The following is a 15,881-nucleotide window of genomic DNA, read 5'->3' on the forward strand; positions in this document are numbered from 1 at the left end:
ACTTCTCGCAGGAAGGGAACAGACTGCTGTCACCAGTACTTGTTTATTTGGTCTCGCAAAGCATTGCTCTGGCGTTTAGGAAAGCATGGGCTGGCGTTTTTGGGGGTTGGCAAGGCTAGGAATTTGGGCAACACTGTGCCAAGGGTTTCGCACATGTTCTTCTTATCGCTTTAACACGGTCTTCATCAATATATAACTAGATGTCATCACTTCCACTGTCTTCATGTACAAAGTATTACCAGATGCCGGTAATCAGCAACATCCATTTCACGATGCTTCACAGCCCTCGCGTTCCATTGGTAGCGTTGGTAGCGGCCTGCTTGGTGCTCTTCAGCTACGGCTGAACGGCCTGTATCTACCCCGTGGCCCTCGCATATGATCTATCACGCCGCTACTGCTCGTGGTCGACCCGTGCGGGGTTCGGCTCTGGAAGCCTAGAAGCCGCCGAGCTGGATACATGCTTGTTATCTACTAAGGTACGCTATCAGAATCCTACGGCTTCTTTCATCGCGAACAAGTTCACAGAAAACCTCGGGGTGTTCCGTTTTGCCGCCTTGGGGGAATAGAGCGGGAACAGATCAGCGACCGATATCCGCTCGATACCACCCACACCATCTCGCCGGGCCCGGTCTAACGATAGCGATATCGGGTTGCCGCGATGAAGATTCTAGTAGCAGTCAGAACTGTCCAAGACGGTTCGCGCTTACAAGTCGTAGTACAGTCGTTGCATCTTTAGCCCGCGCTTTTGCATGGAGGATGCAACCGGTTCCGTAAGCCGTTGCCGCTGGCCGCTCAAGCACCTCATCGGCGATGGGGGCGAAGCAAAGGCGGCCAGAAAAGAGTGACGAGGTATAATATCATCACCAGGTCCACTTCCCCAGAGGCCAATAGGGTGTCGTGGGGAGGAGGCCCGCCAAGCTGAGGAGGTGCAGTTCCTGCTGCTGATGGTGTCGAGGGGAGACGGTCACCAGGCAGATCTTTTCTTACTCAGGCCGGTATCGTAGACAAGAGTTCTTCCTGTAACCGCACAATCATTTCTGAGGTCGTCCAAAGGCCTGTGAATCTCGAGTGTCTTTGGTGCTTGCTTTGCTCGTGCTGCTTCGTGCCTAGTTACCGCCATCAAGCTTTGTTGAACCATATGCAACTTCATCCTCTCGTATTATACTGCAGGTGTCTCGAGAGAGCAAGCCATGGAGGTCAGCCAAAGACTTCCGTCTCCGCCAGCCGCGGCGGACATGGAGCTGCACCTCTCGCGACACAAGAGCCATCCGGACGAGACGGACGACTTCCTGGCTGCGCCGAATAGAACACTGAGTCCAGGCGAATACCAGACGAAATCAAAGCCATCATTTTTCTCCGATGACCTTCGTCGCTTGTCAATAAGTCCGGCCCCCAGCGCACGACTATCGCCAGTCCCTCATGGACCGTACGTTCCGACGGGAGTGTATCAGTCTCCCTCCGAAGCGTCGTCGTCTCGGCTGAAGCAGTTTTGGATAAGGAACAAGCCATCCATCCTCGTCGCCGTCTCCCAGTTCTTCGGGGCTTTGATGAACCTCAGCGCTCGACTGCTGGAGCTGGACGGCGATGGCATACACCCGGTGCAGGTCCTTCTCCTCCGACAAGGGCTCACGTCACTCTGCTGCTTCGTGTATATGTGGTGGAAGAATGTCCCCGACTTCCCTTTCGGTAAGAGGGAAATCAGATGGCTCTTGATGCTGCGAGGCTTTTCGGGCTTCTTTGGCATATACGGCATGTGGTACTCGATGATGTACCTGCCACTCGCCGATGCCACCGTGATTACCTTCCTGGCTCCTGGAGTAGCTGGCCTGTTGTGCTACTTTGCCCTCCGCGAGCCCTTTACGAAAGCCGAGCAAATCGCCACTCTCGTAGCCCTTCTGGGCGTCGTCCTCATTGCCCGGCCGGTGTCCTTGTTCATGGGCCTCTCTTCGTCCAAAGATCAAGTGGTCGACGCTCCCGAGCAGTTGGACGGGGCTTTGCCCGGCCTTGAGGATGATGAGCCCACCGCCGAGCAACGACTGCTCGCCGTCGGCGTTGCGCTTCTCGGCGTCTTGGGAGGTGCTGTTGCGTTCACGACCATCCGTTCCATTGGCAAACGTGCCCATCCCTTGATTTCGGTCAACTACTTCGGCATGGCGTGCACCATCATCTGCGTGCTCGTCCTGGTCCTCGCGCCGGCTCTGGACATTGGCCAGCCCTACCTGAGGTGGATCACGCCAACGTCGTGGAAGGGCTGGTTTCTGCTCCTCTCGATCGCAGTGCCCGGCTTCATCATGCAGTACCTCCTGACTTCGGGGCTGGCGGCCGACACGTCCAACAGGGCGAATGCCATGATCTACACGCACATGCTGTTCGCAGTGAGCTTCGACCGGTGGATATTCGGCCACAGCATGGACGTGATGAGCTTCGCTGGGTGCGCACTCATCCTGGGCAGTGCCATCACCGTCGTTTTGACGAAGAAGCCGCCTGCTAAGACGGTTAATGATATCGAGAGACTTGAGAATGTAGAGGGAGAGGCAGAAGGGTCTCCCATGCTTGTCGATACAGGAGGAAATGGTGAAGGGATAGACGCCAGGAGGACCTGAACCTGCATGACATTGTAGAGTTGATAAGTTAGATGGTTGATGATGTAGACATGTGTTTTCAGCAAGTCTGATAGCGTTTGAGAAAATCTAGAAATTCTCTGGTCATTAATATCTCCTTTGGCCCAGCCGTAGTGTTCAATGTAGTGTTCAATGTCATCAGACTCGAGTAGAAGCGAGCAGAATCTTGCACGAAAAGAAAGCGATACGAAGAGTGAAACCCAAAGTAAACACTCAAAACCGGTGATCAAACCCAAAGCTCCAGGGTAGGCCGTTTGCGAGCGTCCACGATCACGTGCAGCGAGCTGGAGCTAACGAGTCGCGACCGCCGCGCTTGGTGACTTCAACAGCTGCAGGGTTGCGACTCAGATCGCAAAATTTCAAGATCATCAATCCTCTCCCTCAACGATTTCGCCCTTGTTTCCCCCGGATATGCGATAAAAGAATCATCAAGTCGAAGACGTTCTCAGCCAAGTCGAAGGAAAATAGACTCTGACTTCTCATCAATTCTTTTTCTGACACCATTGAATCCTCGGGAAACGCAGCCAAGATGGTGCAAATCAGCGAGGTCAAGGGCAACAAACGCGATAACCGCACCGCAGCCCATACGCACATCAAAGGCCTGGGGCTGAAGGCCGATGGATACGCTGATACACAGGCGGCTGGCTTTGTCGGCCAGGTCCCTGCACGAGAAGTAAGCAATTTCTACATACGTTGTTAGTTGATTCCTCTTTCTGGGGCTCAGCCTGCTAATGTTGGCTCTCTTCTGCTCGGATCTCTAGTCATGCGGTGTCGTCGTCGATCTGATTCGAGCTCACAAAATGGCCGGCCGAGGCGTCCTGCTAGCTGGCGGTCCCGGAACCGGAAAGACGGCTCTGGCCCTCGCGATTAGCCAGGAACTGGGGACCAAGATTCCCTTCTGCCCCATCGTCGGCAGTGAAATCTACTCGTCAGAAGTCAAGAAGACCGAGGTCTTGATGGAGAACTTCCGGAGAGCAATCGGGCTCAAGGTCCGGGAAACGAAGGAGGTCTACGAGGGCGAGGTGACTGAGCTTACACCGGAGGAGGCGGAGAATCCGTTGGGCGGCTACGGAAAGACCATCAGCACACTGCTCATTGGACTGAAGAGTGCCAAGGGCCAGAAGAAGCTTCGGCTGGATCCCAGCATCTACGAGGCCATCCAGAAGGAGAGGGTCACCGTCGGCGACGTCATCTATATCGAGGCGAACACGGGTGCTTGCAAGCGAGTGGGACGATCCGATGCGTATGCCACCGAGTTCGATCTCGAGGCCGAAGAGTACGTGCCCATCCCCAAGGGCGATGTGCACAAGAAAAAGGAGATTGTGCAGGACGTCACATTGCACGACCTCGACGTTGCAAACGCTCGGCCGCAGGGAGGGCAAGATATCATGAGCATGATGGGCCAGCTGCTGAAACCCAAGATGACGGAAATCACGGACAAACTACGTGCCGAGATCAACAAGGTTGTTGGCAAATACATTGACCAGGGCGTGGCTGAGTTGGTCCCCGGTGTCCTGTTCATCGACGAGGTAAAACATTTTCCCTGTTTCTGTTGCGTGGAGAGAGAAGAGAATTGGAGGAGCGTGGAAGAAGACGCACTGGGCTGGCATCAGACACTGACACGGGACTGTACTAGGCTCACATGCTCGACATCGAGTGCTTCACCTACCTGAACCGCGCCTTGGAATCACATCTCGCCCCCATTGTCGTCCTGGCATCGAACCGCGGAATGTCGACAATAAGAGGCACCGACGACGTTGTCGCGGCCCATGGCATTCCTCCCGACTTCCTAGCGCGCATGCTCATCATACCCACCTCTCCATACTCGGCAGAAGAGATCAAGAAGATTGTCAAGCTGCGGGCCACGACGGAGGGTGTGGCTATCACCGATGCGGCCATTGACAAGATTTCCGAGCACGGTGTCCGCGTCAGCCTGAGATACTGCCTGCAGCTGCTGACCCCTTCAAGGTGAGTCCTCATGAGCACACAGTGAATGAGGCCAAACAAAAAGGTTTCTCGCATGAGACACAGAGAGCTGACGTGTTTGATGCCAACAACAGCATTCTTGCCAAGGCGAATGGCCGTACTCAGATTGACGTGCAGGACGTGGCCGAGTGCGAAGATCTGTTTCTGGACGCCCGCCGCAGCGCATCGCTACTTGCTAGTGAAGCGGGACGAGGCTATCTGTGACCTTGATTTCGAGAAGCCGTAGACGGGTAGGAGTAGATCCGGTAAAGGAGGGGGGGAGGATGGGAGGGATCAGGAGTCTCATTGTAAAGGACGATGCTGGGCGGTGTGCCAATAATGCCACTGATTTATACTATAGGTCAAGGACGGGATTCAGAAGAGACTCCAAGACACTTTGTGTTCTTCTTCTTCTGATTTGGTTTTTTTTCTTTTCTCTCACGCGATGTACCGGAGTATCAGCACCGGGCGTGCTAGGCAGCCCTGAGAAAATCACTGGACTTGGGTGAAAGTTATTCGAAATGGCGGGCAAGCCATGTCTCTGAATGGCTCTGCCAACGTTACATGGATTGTCCTGCCTTGCTTCTACAACAGTGTCAGCCTCCCTTACGCCGCACGCCCAACTGTCCGAGACATCGTGGGCCTTTAGGGGGGAAGGGGATAAGAAAGCGAGCCCGCGTGTGGAGAACGAGACGCTGAAGACTGGGAGCTTATGATTCGTGCTCCACCTCCTTTCCTCTTTGTTTGTTTCGCTTCTCTTTGGGGCCTTTTGTTTTCTCTTTCGAAAAAGGTCGGGGGCGTGAAGGTTGTCAGGAAGTCGATGCAAATGTCTTAGCGGGCAATACGAACTGGAGGAACGGCACGTCGTGGCTGCAAGTGACTGATGGGTGCGGCTTTGTACCACGCGGGAAAGACGGAGAACAGAGGCGGCCGAGTCGGAAACAAAAGGAGGACGACGACAACGTTCAACTCAGAACGCGGGCTTAGCACGTGTGATTGGAAGCCCTTGGCGCACTTTCGCCCAGCCCATGAATCATCGTCTTTGTCTCTGGACTAGCATTCCAGAGGGCAGATGGTGCGCATTCCAAAGACGGCATTGTCCGTCTTTGGGTGAGGTCGGAAGGGGGTTAGGGGAGGAAAGAGAAGAGAGTGAGGGAGGGGAAGTGAGAAGGGGGTGTGGTCATAGAATACAGAGAGAAGACAAGAAAGAAGATCGTCAAGCTTAAATTCGGCCTGGCAGATTTCAAGGAGAGTTTGGATTGTTTGACAAGCGAATCAGCGAGGCCATTGTCAGATGAAGAATGTTCTAGGGCCGAGAGCTCTTAGAGGAAGGGCGACGGAGCGTCAAGATAGGTGGTGATTGATCCACGAAACAAAGGATCCTGTAGCTGCCTCTGCCTTACAGTCCTTGATGTAAGGTAGTCGGGGTTATCGTCGCAAAGACCGTGTGCGGACGTGCGCGCCGATGTGTTGCGCGAAGCGATGTCGATTGTGTGAAAACTCAAACTCCTGCTTTCCCCCCCCTTTCCTCTCTCTCATTCATTTCCTTTTGTTTCTTTCTGGCGTTCTTGTTGCAAGCTGGCCATTGCCGGGGACGACCAGATCCCGCTCCTTCGCATGATTGTAAATGAGGTAGTGGGAGGGAAGAAAACAAAGTAACAAACAGGCCGGTTGGGTTTGGCGAGTGCAAACGGACCAAGAAGGCTTTCATGTTCGCAGCCACTGCCGCTCACATCCCGTCACTCCTTCTACCCGTTTCCCATTCCACTGTTGCATCTCGATCGATCATTTTCCTGCAGAATCGCCCTGATTCTCAGGGCTATTTCAAGCCATCTGGACACGCGGGCCTCCTCGTGTGGTCGCCTTGCTCCTCGACATAGGTAGGCGGAGCCATCGACTGGTCTCCAGGCTTTCTCCAAGTCTCCGATCGAGACATATGTTTTGAGACATGCAGGGTTGCCTTTCTGCCCACTCATCATAGAGTATCAATCCAGTGGCGGCTGTCGACGGCAAAGAACAGCGCCATTGTGAATGGCATCTTCCCACATCCACAAACGCACCCCAGTCTGTTAAGCTCCTCCCGTTTCTTCTCAAACATCTTTTGTTGCTCCCTTCTCTCGCCTCTTGCCCTAAAGTCTCAAGATTCTCATCCCGCCTCTTTACCTTATTGTTTTCCTGTGCAAACAACCTAAGCTTCCCTAGGTTTCTGCATGCTCCCTTGATGCATTGTTGTTCAGGACCGCTAAACCCAAATCACCCCTACACCAGGCTCAGCGGCTGTTTGATCAAGGGAATCCTCCTTGGTTTAGAAATCCCCATCCACCACATCCTCCATTGTGTTCCAGCTCTCGCGCGTGGCACGTCTTTTGTCATCTGCACCCGCCATAGTTATGGCCCAGAGCAGCAGCAGTGCCCAAGCAGCGTCCGAGAGCTTGCAATACACCCCGAACTTCCCAGGACGACACTTTGAAGCTGAACGCGACTTTCCCAAACAACCAGGCTTTGCATCTCTACATCCTCACACTCGCCCCGGCGGGGTGGGTGGAATCGAAACGCCCAAGGCAACAGTTGAAGACCGACGGGACTCCAAGATGTTTGTAGGGCAAAGCACACTTACGCCCCGCTACCCTTCCAACCCCAATACGGCCGGGCGGAGAGGGATCCAGTCGATGGCTCTCACGTCCATTGTCTGCGAGGATAACCCCTTTGACCAGAATAGGAAGAACGATAGGCCTCATGCAATGTTTAGAGACTCGCACCAGTATTCGGATGGCACGACACAGCATACCGATATGGCTTTTCGCGGAGACCCAGATAAGAATTGGAGAAGCGGTCCTGGTGAAGCGATGAGAAACTCGTATAATACTCCAAGTCCTATAGGACGGTATACGGGTATGGCTCCAGCCCACCCTCGCATGAGCTTCTGTGATGAGACGATTCCGGGGGACGGCTTCGATCCAGCTGTCGGCGCGAATGGCTCAAGGAGAATATCTGTACCTCCTGGCGTAGTCAGCGCGAACGACGACGCCTCGAGGTTCAGCGCCTCAGCCACGATGTACCCATACGATGGCGGAGACTATCCTTGTCGCTGCACGCCGGAGCCCCCTAGGCCCCGAAATAGTGAGTTGACGTCCTTCTCGTTGAATTTGAAGGCTTTGAAGCCGATGCTCAGCGGTATGAGCTGGTATCTGCAACTACTGTTGCTCAACGGAGTTGCCGAATCCCTTTGCTGACGGAAACGCCCTCATCGTAGGCTTCATGTTGTTCCGGCAGCATCATCAACGGGAGGTGGCAAAGGCACACAAGGGCCTTTCCAACCCTGACATCTCCAAGATCATCGGAGCCATGTGGAGAGACGCATCGGACGATGTGCGTGAGAAATGGACGCTACGGGCTGAAGAGGAGAAGGAAAGCCACGGGGCCAAATATCCAGGCTATCGGTATAAGCCGAACCGCAGATCCAAGTCTCAGGGGAAGCAAAACCGGCGGTGCTCCAAGTGCGGTGGTCGACTTAATGCAACCGCACGAGTCCAAGAGTCTCCAGAGTCCCCAAAGTCCCCAGTCTCCCCGAAATCTTCGCGGTCCTCGCAGTCTTCACGAACACCACGAGCATTACGAGGACCTCGAGGGCAACATACGCCACAAATCTCCAGATCCTCGAGAGCCTCGACCCCATCCGCAACCTCGCCCGTGAGCTCGTTCGCAACTGGCCATGGAATTTGGGAGCCGAATCGGAGGATATCGCTCAACATGTCGAATGTCGGCGTCCATCGCCAAACAAGCATCACGCCGCCGTCTCTCTCTAGACCCGTCATGCCCGATCCTGCGTCTTGGCCGAGATCAGACGGCTTTCAACTCTCTCCTCTGCCGCCGCTCCCTTGTCAGCAGGGCACAGACTTGCGACGTGACTCTCTCTTTGGGAACCCTCCGCGTCTTCCAGCGGTCGAGCCACCGTTGCCATCGACGCCCCTTTATGCTCATCTTGCGGGCTACAAGATCCACAGCGGTGACGATAAGTCATGAAAGCTTTGCCAGCTGTTCCTATGGTGTTTTGGAGGGTTCAAGGTCAAGAGCGGGAAATGGGGAAGTAACTATAAACTTGTCAGTATTTCTTGTCAAATAGCTTTACTCTGAGTACATGTAGAGTAGAAGAATGGATCAGGAGCTTGGGAGAGTGCTGCTCGCGAGAGCGTTTACATACGGTATACTTGAATACAAGGAAGTCGCCTACCTGTGCCACGATAGACATTGCCTTGGGTGCAAGGCCATTTCGTGCACTCAGCCCTCTCTGGCGGATTCCCAATTCGGACGGCGTTGAGACTAGGTCGTTTGGCTAGAATTGCTCATGACTGTGAAAGGGTGTAAAAGCCATAAGCAATCTAGAGAGGTATTTGCTGCTTGCACAATCACGCTGGCGCATCGTCGGCAACATAATGATGAAGATGGAGGATGTTCTAAAAGGAAGCAAGAAGAAAGAGGGATTAAAGATGTAGTAGTACATGTACCTACCGTAGGTACCCAGTTAAACAAGAAGATTGCTGAGGGAAGGCGCAGTCAACCTCTTTCTTGCCTTCTCGCGTTGTTCATCTTGAGGAAAGTGCGATGTATTCTAGCTTTGCTCGAACACGTCTATTTTGACCTCTTGGTGATCTATTTTGATTCATTTATTCTCCGGGTTTCAAGAAGCTGTAAGGTGCTATATCTCAAGGTAGTTAAGAAGTACAACGCCGACTTGTGCAACTTGGAAGCCTTTTGTCATCTTGAACAGTCTGGCGGTGATGAAAAGGGCCTTGCCTTTGTCCTTAAGAGGTACATACCTAGGGTCGCAAAAGGATGATGGATTTAGTAGCGCATTTACAGGTAACCTGCAGTACCTCTGTATCGGTGCTAGTGGGTATCGGTACTTGGAGCTCGCTCCTTGCGTCTTGCAGAGAGCCAATAGCGCATGCGCATGCTGCATTTTAGCGGCTTGACAGTTCGCAGAGCTTCCTGAGCAATGCGCAAGCGAAGGGGCAGCTCCCTCAGCGCAGGTACCGGTACCGGCACTGCAAGTACCGAACCTCCCTGCTCTTGTTTCTCTCATCCAACGCGACTTTGCTCGTCTCCTCCACTTCTGACCTTACAATCTGTATTGCTTAATACCTCTGCTCTGCTTCTGCTTCTGCTTCTGCTTCTGTTCCCCGGCCGGCTCCCTATACCTACATCTTTTCAACCTCCTCGCTCTAGGGACGGAGGACCCTCTCTCAGAGAAGCAGAGGCAATCGCAGCTATATCACCAGCGAAACAAACGAGCGCCCACACCTCGCCGACCGCGAAATCTCACCATGCAACATATCCCCTCTGAGCTGTCGTCATAATGCCGGACTTCAAGCCTGGGCAAACCGTCCTGCTCAACGATGGCCGCAAGGCTATTGTGCGGTTCGCGGGCCCGACTCACTTCCAGGTGGGCGAATGGATCGGCGTCGAGCTCGAGGAGAAGACGGGCAAAAACGATGGAAGCGTCCAGGGCGAGCGCTACTTCGACTGCCCCATGGGCTACGGCATGTTCGTCAAGCCCATGATGGCCACAATCATCGCGCAACCGGCCGCGCCAAAGCCAGCGGCAGCAGCAGCAGCGGCGAGGAAGCCGGGCGCCAGACCGCCCGGATTCCATCCCACCGTGGGCAGGGCGTCTGTTTCTGGCGCCGAGGCCAGTCTCAATAGGAGGAGGAGCATCAACGCGCCCAGCCCCAGCCCGGTGCCTCACCACAAGCCGTCGCAGTCGTCGAGCAACCTGCGGGTAAGTTGGAGCGCCCCTGATCGCATGTCCTTTCGTATTAACCCGTGAAAACTAAGTCGCCCTCCAAATCTCCCACCAAGCAGCTTAGCAGTTCGTCCAGTGCTAGCGCGTCTCGAACGACGACACCTTCGACCGTCCGGGTGCCGTCTGCCACAGGCAAGCCTCGCACCAACTTGTCGGCGTCGCGCACGTCCATGGGGCCTCCCCCTCCTCCTCAGACCGGGCAGCGATCGGCAATGCGACAGCCGTCGATATCGTCACTCAGATCCGGTAGCGCCCCGACCAAGTCCATTGGCGGGCGCGGCGGTATCGCGGCCCCTCGGGCAGTGTCGCGCCCCGAATCCGGTCGCCGTACCTCTGTCAGCTCCCAAGGAGGGCGGGACTCAAGCTCGGCCACCAGATCCGACGAGATGCTGAGTTCCCCCATCGAGGCCGAGGAGGATGAGATACTCTCGCCACAGCCAACAAGCCCGGTCGCCGGGAGGGCGAATGCGCTGGAGAGAATTGCGGCAGCATCAAACGTAGGCTCTTCAGCAGCTGCGAAGGGGAAGCCGGGCGCGCCTGGCTCGTCGCGGTCTTCTATGGGCAGCACCGCAGCGAGCAGGGAAATCGAAGATCTCAAGGCCAAACTGAAGGTCCTGGAACGGAAACGAGCCGAGGACCGGGACAAACTGAAGCAGCTGGAAACCATTCAAGGGGAAAGAGACAAGTTCGAAGGCATCATTCAGAAGCTGCAGCAGAAGTATCAGCCCATCCAGCAAGAGAATACGGACCTGAGAAAAGCACTGAAGGAGGCCGAGACAAGATTCGACTCGATTGAAGCCCTTCAGGCAGAGCACGACACCGCTCTGGAGCTGGCGACCTTGGATCGGGAAATGGCTGAAGAGACCTCCGAAGTCTTGAAAATCGAGGTGGATGCTCTCAAGGAAAAGCTCGAAGAACTGCAATTGGAGCTCGAGATTGTCAAGGAAGAAAACGCCGAGTACAGCAAAGGCATGACTCCGGAAGAGCGCGCCAGCACGGGTTGGCTGCAAATGGAGCGTACCAATGAGCGACTACGAGAGGCGCTGCTACGACTGCGGGATCTTACTCAAGAGCAGGAGCAGGAGCTCCGAGACCAGATTGCGAGCATGGAGGAGGAGCTTAAGGAGTTCAATGCCCTTAAAGAGGAACACACCACGGCCAAGGAGAAGCTAGCTCAATCCGAGTCTGCTGTGGAGGACTTGCGGCAGCAGCTTGATACCGCGCTGGGTGCCGAGGACATGATTGAGGACTTGACGGAAAGGAACATGAGCATGTCCGAGCAAATCGAGGAGCTTAAGGCGGTCATTGAAGACTTGGAGAACCTCAAAGAGATCAACGACGAGCTCGAGATCAACCACGTCCAAAACGAAAAGGAGATGCAAGAGGAACTTGACTTCAGAGACAGTGTCATTGCAGAGCAAGCCCGACGAGCGCAGCAGCAGGACGCAGCTCTGGGAGACATGGAATACACCCTGTCACGATTCCGAGAGCTCGTCACCAACCTGCAGAGCGATCTGGACGACATGCGAGCATCGCAGGCTGTCACCGAGGGCGAGTCCGAGAAGCTCAACGACCGCTCGAGGGCCATGATGGACCTGAACATGAAGCTCCAGATCTCGGCCTCCAAGGCCCAGGTCAAGACGATTGACCTCGAGCTGCGACGACTCGAAGCGCAAGAGGCGGAGCAGCACCTGGGCATTGTCAAGCTGTTCCTCCCCGACAGCTACCGAGACGACCAGGACTCTGTTCTTGCTCTGCTGCGCTTCCGCCGCTTGGCCTTCAAGGCAAACCTCCTAAATGGATTCATTCGGGAACGGGTCAACGGACAACCCGAACCGGGCCACGAAGACGACGTTCTCGCCGGCTGTGACGCCATTGACAAGCTTGTTTGGGTTTCTGCCATGTGCGATCGCTTCGTCAACGACATCAGCCACTGCTCGATCGAACAGTTCACCAAGTACCAGAACTCTCTGCTGGAGCTGGAGCCTGTCGAGCGTGCGCTGAACACCTGGATCGATGGCCTGCGGCGGGATGAACTCAAGGAGCAGAAGTGCGCCGACGAGCTCCAGCGCACCATTTCGCTCATGTCACATCTGGGAGAAGTACACATTTCCAGCGGCATCGCTGCCTTTGCTGACGACATGCACATGAAGACCCTGGTTATCCAGAGCCACCTCGACTCCGCGACTGTCGCCTTCAACGTGATCCGAAGCATGGTGCAGCGGGCTATTCCGACGGCGGGCGAAGAGGAAGAGCTAGCACAGCACTTTGCCAAGAAGATTGATCTCGCCATCACGCAAACGAGGAGCACCAAGGTCTTTGCCGGAAAGGCGGTTCGTGCGCTGGAGGACCTCAAGGCGCGGTCGCTCTCGCTGGGTGAGGACACCAGGGGCGCTTTTGAACAATGCGAGGCCTTGACGCAGGAGCTTGCACGACTCACGCGCCAGATTGGCCTTGGCATCCATAAGCTGCTCACCCAGGACGAGGGCCGAAACGAGCCGTTCACCTACGAAGAGGTCAACGAGGCCGTCCGCCAAGCTGTTCTTGAGGCCACCCAGACCAACGAGTCGGACCTCTTCTCCAGCTACCTCAACAAACTCAAGTCGGCCAGTGAACAGATTTCTGACTTGGCAACGCTTGCCGCCGACCTGGACCAGACGCACGACTTTGATCTCCCCCCATCCCCTTGGCGTCTTCGTGCCCAGGAGCTCAGGATCCTCAAGACGGTCCCTGTGGACACGGAAGAGGAGCTCAGAAGACTCAAGGCTGAGCACAGCGAGGTCCGCCGGACGATTGCGCAGAGGGACGAGCAACTCAGCACAGCCGTTCTCAAGATTGAGACGCTCGAGTCGCGGATGCGCGATGCCCAGGCCAACGTCGAGCGCATCTCCAGCCTGCAGTCCGAGCTTGAGGATGTCAATAGTCATGTGGCAAGCCTCAAGGAAGACATTGAGAAGCAAGACCGAGAGCTCAAGAACCTGGAGTCGGAGCGAGACAAGTGGAAGAAGATTGCCAGCGACAGCAGGGCGTACGCTGACGGCGCCGACGCTGCGGACATGAAGGCCGGCCAGGAGCGGGCTGTTGCCACGGCGCGCGAAATGGATGCACTCAAGAAGGACATTGAGAGCCTGCAGGCGGCAGTCCGGTACCTGCGCGACGACAATCGCCGTGCGCGCTTGAAGGAGCAGCAGGACTACGAGTGGCTCTCGGAGCCCCTGAAGAAGGAGGCTAGTCCGGAGCAGCAGCGCAAGGCCCTGGTGGTTGCCGAGGGCAAGGACGTGCTCGGGGAACTCCTCAAGCTGGCCACGTCGGCCACGGTCTTTGATCTGAGCGCCGCACCCAAGCAGAAACTGGCCTGGAGGCCTGCGCGAACGACGCCTCAGTACCACGCAGCGAAGCAGACGGAAGAGTTCGAGGCCTGGAGGACGTGGCAGGAGTCGGTGCTCAAGAAGACGGACATGCTCCTTGTCCAGGACCGCACCGCCAGCCTCGGCAGGGAGAAGCAGGCCGGCACGAAGCGAGAGGTTGCGGCCCGGCTGAGGATCAGGCTGCCCCGCGATGGCAAGGCGGCGACGACGTACGCGGGAGACAAGGTGCAGATTGTCGGGTCGCAGGAGTGGGACGCCTTGCAGGCTGCTACGAGGAAGTTTGCCGTTGTATGATGAATGAAGTCCTAACGATACAAAAGTCACGTGTACGAAGCAAAAAAGAAACGAACTTTGTTGTCTCCTCCGATGAAACCCTTTTCCCATGGTTTTTTTTCCGCTGGTTTCTTTTTTGATCTGTTGGGGGTTGTGTGGGTGTGGATGAGGGGAGGATGGAAGGTTCTGTACCCCCCCTCCATGTTTGCTCAGCGGTACACTTTTTGAGGGTTGCTGTTTTGGTGTTGAATTTTGTATGTATGGTTATGTCGTGTGCCATAGAAGACGCTGAGATTTTGTTGCCTTGGCGTTGGAGATTGGAAGATGCGAAATCAGCGATTGAGCGAATGAGCGAGTGCGGGAAGAGTCATGGAATATAGGGGTTACGGGACGGGGGAGGTGTATTTGTGACGGAATAGATGCCCATGACATGGGACTCCTTTCAGCGACTTTTAAGAAACTGGCGTCATCGTGTGTATATTCTTTGAGAGGGCCATGTATGTAACGTGTAATATCTTTTGTGAGAAGCAGCCTCATGATGCTGACAGCTCCACGTCCTGTTCCTGTTCCTGAGGCAGCTCTCGGGCCCTTTGAGCTCCCTCCCCTTACTCAACATGTACCGAAAGAACTCATGTTTTCTTGTATCATTAAGGATTCGCCCCATCCCTCCAAGAAAAAAAAAGAAGAAAGAAAGAACATCGTACACAAATCTGCGGCTCTCTACTCTATTCCCCCCCATATCAGGGTATATCTATCACTTCCCCCCCCCCTCCCTCCCCATCCCCATCCCCTCAATGGCAACCACCCCCAAATCCCATCGCATCAATCAATCATCAAGCCTTCCCCTTGCCCTTCTTATCCTTCTTCTTCTTCTTCGCCCCGTCCTCCTCCGCAGCACCGCCGCCGCCCATCATCCCACCACCACCAGCCTGACTCGCCATCAGCGCCGCCATCGGATCCGCCCCGCCCTGCATCTCCTTCATCATGTCCTTGAACAAATTCTCCGACACGCCGCCCCCCGTCATCGCCGCGCTCAGGTACGGCAGGTACTCGCCCATCTTCCAGCCCCGCGGCACCGCCGGCCTCGGGTACGGCTTCCCCTCGGGCGGCTGGACCTGGCCGCCGAAGCGCAGCCGCAGGCCCGGCGAGTCCTCCGTCGTCGGGTTCTCCTGCAGGTGCTTGGCGACGAGCACGTACAGGTGGTGCTTGTTCTTGATGCTGACGCCGCCAGAGTTGTTCTTCTTCAGGCCGACCTTGACGCGGCCCGGGTTCGCCCAGTCCTTGGGGTGGATCTTCTCCGGCTCGAGCAGCGTCTGCAGGCGCAGCCGGGAGCAGGCGTTTGCAATCTCGCGCGCGAGCGGGTTCTTGACGGCCAGGGCGGCGCTCACGCGGCGGCCCTCGGCGCGGGACCGCGACGCGTCGAAGTAGACGGGGTACAGGCACTGGAAGCTGTTGTAGGCGGAGCGGTCGGCCGTCGGCGGGAGGGTCGAGGTCTGCGGGCCTCCGGAGAGCGGGTTGAGCATCTGCTGCATCATCTGCGGGTTGGCGCCGCTCATGGCTGCTTGTAGGCGCTGGAAGTCGGCGTCATTGTTGGAGGAGGACTGCTGCTGCTGCTGCTGGCTGCCGGGGACGCGAGCGCGCAGGATGTCGGACTCTGAAAAGTCGTCGAGGTCGACTTCTTCGGGGTCCGAGATCATGTCGGGGTCGCTGTCGGAGACTTCTTCGACCCGTGGGTGGGACATGTTGGGCGGGGATGGTTTGTTGTTGCAATTGAGGTTGATAGAGAGGAAAGACGGAGGTGACGGTTTCACAAGGGGGAAAAATAAAAGGAGAAGTTCAGAGCCAGAGGAG

The 15,881-nt window shown here is 55.8% G+C and overlaps 5 protein-coding genes across 5 annotated transcripts; 4 read left to right on the top strand and 1 right to left on the bottom strand.

Moving 5' to 3' along the window:
• Positions 1-1,235: 1,235 nt before the first annotated feature.
• On the top strand, positions 1,236-2,603 carry BBK36DRAFT_1116650 (hypothetical protein; the record flags this gene model as incomplete). Its single annotated transcript, XM_024890255.1, has 1 exon — positions 1,236-2,603. One exon carries the CDS (start codon positions 1,236-1,238, stop codon positions 2,601-2,603), a length of 1,368 nt encoding a protein of 455 aa, XP_024750863.1.
• A 532-nt stretch (positions 2,604-3,135) lies between these two features.
• Positions 3,136-5,254, top strand: BBK36DRAFT_1135064 (TIP49-domain-containing protein). Its single transcript, XM_024892515.1, has 4 exons — positions 3,136-3,294; positions 3,383-4,150; positions 4,258-4,589; positions 4,682-5,254. Exons 1-4 carry the CDS (start codon positions 3,151-3,153, stop codon positions 4,809-4,811), a joined length of 1,374 nt encoding a protein of 457 aa, XP_024750864.1. The 5' UTR covers positions 3,136-3,150; the 3' UTR covers positions 4,812-5,254.
• A 2,545-nt stretch (positions 5,255-7,799) lies between these two features.
• On the top strand, positions 7,800-8,051 carry BBK36DRAFT_1099262 (hypothetical protein; the record flags this gene model as incomplete). The annotated part of the gene is made up of 1 exon (XM_024889133.1): positions 7,800-8,051. A coding segment is annotated over one exon (252 nt), but the record flags the coding sequence as incomplete, so codon positions are not given.
• Positions 8,052-9,929: 1,878 nt separating this feature from the next.
• BBK36DRAFT_1197019 (p150/dynactin-like protein) lies at positions 9,930-14,051 on the top strand (the record flags this gene model as incomplete). Its single annotated transcript, XM_024896964.1, has 2 exons — positions 9,930-10,365; positions 10,449-14,051. The coding sequence occupies exons 1-2, from the start codon at positions 9,943-9,945 to the stop codon at positions 14,049-14,051; spliced, it is 4,026 nt and encodes a 1,341-aa protein (XP_024750866.1). The 5' UTR covers positions 9,930-9,942.
• Positions 14,052-14,863: 812 nt separating this feature from the next.
• On the bottom strand, positions 14,864-15,772 carry BBK36DRAFT_1115516 (signal recognition particle, SRP19 subunit; the record flags this gene model as incomplete). Its single annotated transcript, XM_024890139.1, has 2 exons — positions 14,864-15,581; positions 15,633-15,772. The coding sequence occupies 2 exons, from the start codon at positions 15,770-15,772 to the stop codon at positions 14,864-14,866; spliced, it is 858 nt and encodes a 285-aa protein (XP_024750867.1).
• Between the last annotated feature and the right edge of the window lie 109 nt (positions 15,773-15,881).

Source organism: Trichoderma citrinoviride, assembly GCF_003025115.1.
Source record: "Trichoderma citrinoviride strain TUCIM 6016 unplaced genomic scaffold BBK36scaffold_5, whole genome shotgun sequence".
Lineage (NCBI taxonomy): Eukaryota > Fungi > Ascomycota > Sordariomycetes > Hypocreales > Hypocreaceae > Trichoderma > Trichoderma citrinoviride.